Source organism: Dendrobium catenatum, unplaced genomic scaffold (assembly GCF_001605985.2).
Source record: "Dendrobium catenatum unplaced genomic scaffold, ASM160598v2 fragScaff_scaffold_670, whole genome shotgun sequence".
In the NCBI taxonomy this organism is placed as follows: domain Eukaryota; kingdom Viridiplantae; phylum Streptophyta; class Magnoliopsida; order Asparagales; family Orchidaceae; genus Dendrobium; species Dendrobium catenatum.
The window spans coordinates 769,165-777,346 of NW_021319132.1; the positions used below are offsets into that span (position 1 = coordinate 769,165).

General features: G+C 30.3%; 1 protein-coding gene across 5 annotated transcripts; it reads right to left on the reverse strand.

Annotated features, from left to right (window-relative positions):
- Nucleotides 1-2,110: 2,110 nt before the first annotated feature.
- LOC110092395 (disease resistance protein RGA2-like) lies at nt 2,111-7,253 on the reverse strand. Of its 5 annotated transcripts, none has more exons than XM_020816919.2 (6): nt 6,655-7,252; nt 3,871-6,567; nt 3,385-3,447; nt 3,011-3,034; nt 2,746-2,784; nt 2,111-2,565 (listed from the first exon to the last, which is right to left on the reverse strand). In XM_020816919.2, the coding sequence occupies exons 1-6, from the start codon at nt 7,087-7,089 to the stop codon at nt 2,539-2,541; spliced, it is 3,285 nt and encodes a 1,094-aa protein (XP_020672578.1). In that variant the 5' UTR covers nt 7,090-7,252; the 3' UTR covers nt 2,111-2,538. The 5 variants fall into 5 exon arrangements, with proteins under 5 accessions (XP_020672578.1, XP_020672580.1, XP_020672581.1 ...); XM_020816921.2 differs by having other exon boundaries at nt 3,871-4,707; nt 6,655-7,249; XM_020816922.2 differs by having other exon boundaries at nt 3,871-4,215; nt 6,655-7,247.
- Nucleotides 7,254-8,182: the final 929 nt, after the last annotated feature.

Here is an 8,182-nt window from a genome sequence, read left to right on the forward strand (position 1 = left end):
GGAGCAACTCTGATGTCACTAGATTCTTTCAACTCCAACCATACGTGTAATATGCCCGTCAACATGTATGTTTGATACATTCAATCAATACCTCCCCCTGAGGCAAGACATCATTTGTAATAAACAGTAAGAACTAGTGGATTCATTCAAATTGGACATGGCCCAGTGGTTTATCATCTTTTTAGAGGTTTCCACGTAAAAATTTTGGCGTTTCTTATAGATGATGCACCCCTCTCTTTCTCTATATGTGCGTTGGATATTCATTCAAAGCTAACGTTAAGCATTTTATAGCTCTAACGCCGTGAATATTCTAGTTCACAACAAATATTAATATAAATTTAAAGACATAATATGATATGAATATGAGATATATCTATTATTAAAATTATAAGAAATTAACATGTATCAGACACATAATTATAATTTTTTTCTTAAATATAAAAAATGTAAAATACTAATATAATTAAATAAATATGAAATTAATTTATATGAGAATGAATTCATTTTAATAGCCCCTAAAAATAAAAATTTTATTAAATTTATCACATATGTAAAACTAGTTTGAAAAAATTATCACTTGATATTATATTAAATGAATTCTTTTATAAAAAATGAACAATATCAATAAATAAATATTAGTTAATAAAATTTTTTATTTAATAAATATATTTTAGCATAAAAGAGAAGAAACGACTTAATTTAACTAAATTATGCTAAATGAAAGTTTATAAATTTATAATGAAATATGAATAATTGTGGGGCTTTAATAAAAAGAAATTTAATCTTGATTTGAAAGGTAGGTGCAAATGAATGTTTTATGATAGGAAGATGAAATCTTTTTTTATAAACTTTCAATAATTGTGTCAATTAATAAGTCATCCTTCTAAGAGTTTATTTGGGACGGCTTTCTTACTGCTTTTTAAAATAAATTTTTAATACAAAAATAATTTTTATATTGAAAAGAAAAGCAATAATTAAGAAGCCGTCCCAAATGAAGCCCAAGTCTTCATAGCTTTAACGGGAATGAATATTCTGTGGTAGGAAGATGGAATCCTTCTTCTAAACTTCCAATACTTGTATCATTTGATATATCTTGAAGTCTCCAATATCTTTAATGTGTCGTGGCAAGATGATGAAAGTTTATAATCTAATCAATAAAATATGAGCAGTTGGGTGGTATTAAATTAATGAAAATTATTTAAAAAGCAAATAAGATGGTAAGGGATTATGAAATGAGTTTGAAAAATATTATATACATTTGAAAAAAAAAAAAAAAACTAATTAAAAATATGAGTTTAAGAGTCATGTCGTGTCTTCTCTTGAAACTCCTAGATGATTTAAGAGGAAAATATTCCACCCTACTATATTTGTATTTCGTTAGGCTAGGTTTGAATCACTATTATGCGGCGATTCACTTTAGATTTCTGAAGCTGAGGGGTCTTTCACATTTTAGAATACTCGGGTATTTGAGTTACTCTTTATTTATAAGTTTACTGCTCATACTTTTTGTTATAGGAGTTGTTCTCTTAAGGTGTTGTTGCTCTACTTGAAGTATGGAGAAAAGTTGTGGAAGAAGAAATAATGATGATTGGGAAGAACAATACATGGGAGCAAGTGGACTCTCCAAAAGAAAAAGAAGTGATTGGAGTAAAATGGGTCTACAAGACAAATCTCAACCTAGATGAATCAATACAAAAATACAAAGCAAGACTAGTTGCTAAGGGCTACTCACAATAGTTTGGAGTTGACCACAATGAGACCTTTGCTCCAGTTGCTAGACTTGACACAATAAGAGTTTTGATAGCACCTTCAACACAAAAGAGATGGAAGATCTATCAACTAGATGTGAAGTCACCATTCTTAAATGGCTTTCTAGAAGAAGAGATCTATGTAGAACACCCGTCGTGATTTATTATTAAAGGAAAAGAAGATAAAGTTCTGAAGCTGAAGAAAGCTTTGTATGGGTTAAAGCAGGCTCCAAGAGCTTGGTACAGTCTTTAAATATTTCTTTACATATTTGTAATAATTAAAGAAGAAATGAATGAATGAAGGAGAAGCAACATTATTATGAAAACACACAGAACATGATAATAGTTGTTGATAGAAAAAATTGTTGTCAAACTAAGCACAAAATATTTCATTGATTCAATATAGCTATATATGACAAATGTCATTTATACTTTTCTTTTGCTTTGCTCTTATAAAAGGTCTTTGAATCTTGCTTGTGGTCTGCTATGATTGTACCAGGAGATGAGGATGAGAGGAAGAAGCTCTTTTATATCTTAGAGCACATTTGGAGATGAAATCTATTCTATTTGGAGATAAATCACAACCAAATTCAGCAAGAACTTCTTCAAGTGCTTAAACCACTTTATGAAGAGGAATTAAAGTTTGGCTAAATATAAGAAAATCAAATTCATACTACAATACCAAAACTAAATATTTTGCAATGATTTATTTTGGAAATGCTTATTATAGGAAGGAGGGCTGCACTAATGGGTGAACTCCAAAAGATCAGATTATTTCCTCTTCCAAATCCTAAACTTTGCGCTGTCGGGACCAATTCTGCAAACCATTAGAATCAAAATATCAGTGTTTGAATATGTTATCAATTGTGAAAATTCCTACACTTGATTTGATATCAAACTATATAAAGGTTCATTAAATAATTTGATTAGCTGAAGTTTAAAAATTTTATTTTGTATATGAATAAAATTATAAATCTCAATCATTCTAAATTCATACAAGTATCGCTTCCTTAATCGAATCGAGCTCCTGGCAATCCTGCAAATAAAGAGAATTGGTTATCGACAGTTAATTATTATAAGTAGTAGCAATGTTAAAATTCTTACACTTCATAATCAAACTATAAAAAAATTCATTAATTAATTTGGTTAATTGAAGTTTAGAATTTATATTTTGAATCTTAATTAAATTATAGAACTCATTGATTTTAAATTATCAGGGATTTTGATCGATTTTATTTCATGCTTAAAATTTATAGACATACCTTGTCGTAAGAGTTGTCCGAATCCTGCAAACCATTAGAATAAGAGTTAGATTTTGTAATAGCAATGTAAAATTCTTACACTTTATAATAAACTATTTATAAGTTCATTAATTAATTTTATTAATTGAAGTTTCAAATTATATTTTCAATATTAAAAAAAAATTTAAAACTCAATGATTATTTTCATTTAAAGCTTAAAATGATTAGTCAAAATAAAGTTATTATTTTCTTACACAAATGAGTCCAAAGTTCCTCATTGAATAAGTAAGAAACAATGTGATATTTTTTATATAAATACTATTTTTAAATGATTTATATATTCTCCCAAAAAAAATTTATTATAGAAAGGATGCTTATTATAGAAAGAGGCTTACTTTATTAGGAAACTCATCCAAATCAAGACGAAGTACTTGTTTCAGATTCAATTTGGACCCATCCTGCAAACCATTAGAATTATGGTTAGAATTTGTTATATTATGGGTACTAATAAAATTATAAATCCAATTGATTTTATTATATTCTTAGAAAAAAATTTTAATTCTTGAATTTTCATATGAAATTAATAAGAAATTATAATTTGAGACTAAGATAGACTATTTGAAGAATTCACTATATAACTGAAATTTATGAAATATAAATTTAGTTTTTATTTTGTTTGCTATATAGAATGAAATCTCCTATCTTATTTTAAAATAAGCAAAAAAAAAGAACCAGTTATAAGTGTTTTCATTAGTGATCAAACAAAAGTACGTTCGGAACATTTATCCAAATGTATGTAGATTAAATTAATTTAAACAAGCAAATATTATTTATATTGCTAGCACAAAGATTGAGATAGGTGAAACCATATATATACTTACCTCTTGATAGGTGAAACCATGCCGTTGGCACCACTCTCTCATCCCTGGACATTCCGTTACATGTCCAATGCCTTTCTCTGATGAAACTCTTCCATATGAAAGATCATAGTCTTCATCTGGATTGGGCTCGAGTAGGTAACAGTTACCTAACTTTAGAACTTTAAGAGTGCCAAGAAGATTATTTAAGTTGATCACTGACTTCAGAATGTGACATAAATAAATATCCACTTTTTGAAGCCTAGGAAGATATCTTGAGCTAAAAGGGAGTGCAATATATTCAAGTCTTTCACAGTGGTCCACTGAAAATTCCTCTAGAGTTGATGGGAGGGTCGATATCTGTTGCAGCTTTTTACAATAAAATATGTGTAAATACTTAAGGCTCAAGAAATTTCCACTCTTCACCATTCGATGCTCTTTCCATTCAAGAAAACTTTTATTTTTCATATTTTTGGATGAATGAAAATCCACATGCGCCTCTGTAGAGTAATTCTCATGACCTTCGGAAGGGGCATTATAACACCAAAAATCTTGCCCCATTTTCGTTATCTCCTTATTCTTCTCTATTTTAAGTGATTTGAGAGAAGGTAGCTTGAACAGAGGAAGAAACTTGCATTCTTCTTTAATTTGGAAACTTGTCAACCTTATGTTTGATAAATTGTAGAAGTATGGATTGCCAAACCAATTTGGGAAACAGTTACCACTGTAACCATCTATAGATAAATTTTTAAGGTTTGTGTGGGGTTCGAGTCCTTCAAGAACAGCTTCATCATTCCTTGCACATTCATCATATTTAATATTTGCCCAAACAAGTTTTAGGCTCTCGATATATGGCTTACTCTGCAAATTGGCATTCTTTGCATCTTCAAAATCGACCACATTTTCAAGCCCATAGATATCTAGACTCCCACGCAAATTCATTAGGGGTTTCAACCATCTAATGCTAGAATATTGGCCATCTTTTCTTACTTGATACTCAGATGCAACAAATTCATTTGTTATGTGATAAAAGTCAAAGATTGGAGTAAAATTCAACGTAAGGAGATTTTTACTCCCAAAATATGATCTTGGCACCAATTCTTCATTCATGGTTTGAATAATCAAGTGTCGTAAGTTGATAAGTTTTCCAAATGCAGGAGGTATCATATTTATATGAGAAGATAGGAGTATTAGTATTTGTAACTTGTAAAGGTTGCCTAATGAGTTCTCTGTCATTTGGATCATCTTTGCATGGATAGATAGGTAACGTAGTTGATGCATGCTGCCTATTAAAACTACAAATTGATGGTTGCATTCAAATATAGGTGCATGAAATCTCAAAACACGCAAGCAGCTCAAATGAAATAATGACTCTGTAGAAAAAATATTTGGATCAATGTAAAGTGTTCTTATGGCCCCACCTAAACTAATCTGATTAATCTTTCTTCGTTGTATGAAAATATGCTTTGCATCTTTGGGAATGTTCTTTGTATCAAAATCCAATGAGGAAAATATCTCATTTCTAGTTATAGAATGAGCTAAATCATGCACCATATCATGTAAAGTGAAGCACTTAACATATTTTGACCATTGAAAGAATGACCTTTTCACCAAGTCTTCAAAGAATTCAAATGCAATATCTTCCAACAATCTTTTTCTTCGTGTAGGTTGAATGTAACCTTGAGCTATCCACATTCTTGTCAATTCTACTTTTTTAAAGTAATAATTCTTTGGGAATAGAGATGCATAAAGAAAGCAAGGTTTAAGATATGATGGCAAGTGACTGTAGCTTATCCTTAGTGCAGGTAAAATAAAATTTTTGGTATCCTCAATCTCCCCTAAATTATTGTTTGACACATCCATCCATATCTCATCATCAACTTCATATCGTAGAAATCCCCCAATAACCTTCAAAGCCAAAGGCAGTCCACCACATTTATTAGTAATTATCCTCCCAAGTTGTTCAAAATTTAGTTGTTGATCAAGCTCCCATCCACAGAAAGCATGTCTTTGGAACAATAACCAAGACATCTCTTTATTCAAGCATTCAAGCTCAAGTGGGGACACCGTTTGCATGATGCGAGCAACTAACATAGATCGAGTTGTTACAATAATCTTTCCCATTCCAATACCAAAAAAGGGGGCTCGCAAGACCTCCCACATTTCTGGTCTCTCGTTCCATACATCATCAAGAATAAGAAGGAATTTTTTGTCTAATAAAGCCTTCTTGAGTATGCACTGAAGATCATTCAAATTATTATTATCATTGTGAATGGATGAACCCATAATGGATATCACAATTTCTTTTGTGACTCTCAACACATCAAATTCTTCAGAGACACAAACCCATACCTTCGGGTAGAAATTTTGGCATACCACAGGATCATTGTATATAAGTTGAACAATTGTCGTCTTTCCCACACCCCCCATGCCAACAATGGGAATTACAATATTTTCCTTCTCATGAGACATTAACAATTGAATTATCTTTTTCTTTTCCTCCTCCCTTCCAAAAATCTCAGATTCACGCACAAGAGAACTACTTGGTGGCCTCTTCATAACATCATTGAAACAAGGCCTCCTAGGTGCATTCTCTTCTCTAAGCTGAAGTGCTTTTCTATCATTTGAAATCTCATCAAATTTCTTTATGATCTCAATGATCCTCATGGCCATGTCGCAAGAAATAGGGATTTTAATTGAATTGGAGGATGGGGGTGATACCTGATCATAATTGTCATGCATGATCAACTTATCTCCTCGCTTTCTAATAACTAGAATTTTAATTGATTTGAGGATGAGAAGACATACCTGGTCTCCATAAAAATCATCGTCGTCATCATCTACTTTTTTCCTCTGTAGGGAAGGCTTTTCTTCGGTTGTTGTCATTCCTTCCACTTGGGTTTTAATAATTTGATAATCATATTGATCCAAAACATCTTCAGCATCATAAGCAACTTTTCTAAGCTCACTAAGCCAGAGTTTGGTTTGCTTGTCTTGGACTTCCCTCTTTGCAGCATCATGGAGCAATGCTTGAATTCTTTGCAGTATTCTTAACAACCGACTCAAGTCTTCCATTAATCCTTCTTGCATTGAATTAACATCAATAATCATTTCTTCTTCAACTGTGGATGATGAAGATGATGAAGAAGATGCAGCCAGTGAAGTAAAGATAGGCATAAATTGTGACAACCGTTCCAAGGAAGACAATAGATTAGAGATGATCAAAGAAATGGTTCCTTCCATTTTCAAACCTTAGCTTAGAAATCAATGAAGTTTCTATGTGGATTAAAGATGATTCTAATGATAATATGAGTTTTTAGCTGATGACGAGGGGTAAGTCAATAGAAGTCTTTCATTAAACCTCCAATAATGTAGATGATGACCACCAACTCCAAATAAAATCATAAAAGGACCACAAGAGACCATAGCTTCATTTATGTCTGAACTTAAAAAAAAAAAAAATATTAACTTTTTGAAAATAAAAAAAATTTAAATTTACAAAATTGGACACCTCTCATACTGATCTCGATAAATAAAATATTCCTTTTAAAATTATTTTATTATAATTTTATGTAAGCTATTATTTAAATTTTAATTAAATTTTTATATAGTTGAGTAAAAATACAAATAAAATTAAATCAAATGTCATTATCTTTTATAGTTCACACTTTCAAATCATTGAAATGGTCCAAATGACTCTTGGTGTCAAAATAAGATGCCATTTTGAGTGGTTTCAAATTGTTTCTTAATATGTATGTATGTATGCATGTATGATATATATATATATATATATATAACATAAACTACCATTACTTCTTCTCCGACTATGGATGATGAGGAGGATGAAGAAGATCAAAGAACTGGTTACTGCAATTTTCAAACCTTAGCTCAGAAATCAATGAAGTTTATATATGGATTAAAGATAACTCTAATAATAATAATAATAATAATAATAATATGAGTTTTTAGTTTATGGAAAAGTGTAAGTCAATAGAAGTCTTTGATTAAACCTCCAATAATCTTGATGATGACGGCCAACTAAAAACAAAATCATGAAGGACCACAATAATAGACCATAGCTTCACTTTCGTCTAAACTAAAAAAAAATAAAAAAAATAATAATAATAAAATTTACAAAATTGGTCACCTCTCATACATATTGATCTCAATATAAATATATTCTTTTTTAAAATTAGTATACAATAATTTTGTATAAGCTATTTTTAATTTTTTTTATAGTAGAGTAAAAATACAAATTAAATTAAATGGAGTGTCATAATCTTTATTGTTCACACTTCCAAATCATTGAAATGGTCCAAATGACTCTTGGTGTCAA

Excerpts from the sequence above, each read along its gene's own strand:
- LOC110092395 (XM_028695730.1), bottom strand. The coding sequence starts at position 7,089 with ATGGAAGGAACCATTTCTTTGATCATCTCTAATCTATTGTCTTCCTTG. Across the intron at positions 3,448-3,870 it reads ATGGTTTCACCTATCAAGAG|GATGGGTCCAAATTGAATCT; the intron begins GTAAGTATATAT and ends AATGGTTTGCAG. Across the intron at positions 3,035-3,384 it reads TGGATGAGTTTCCTAATAAA|GATTCGGACAACTCTTACGA; the intron begins GTAAGCCTCTTT and ends AATGGTTTGCAG.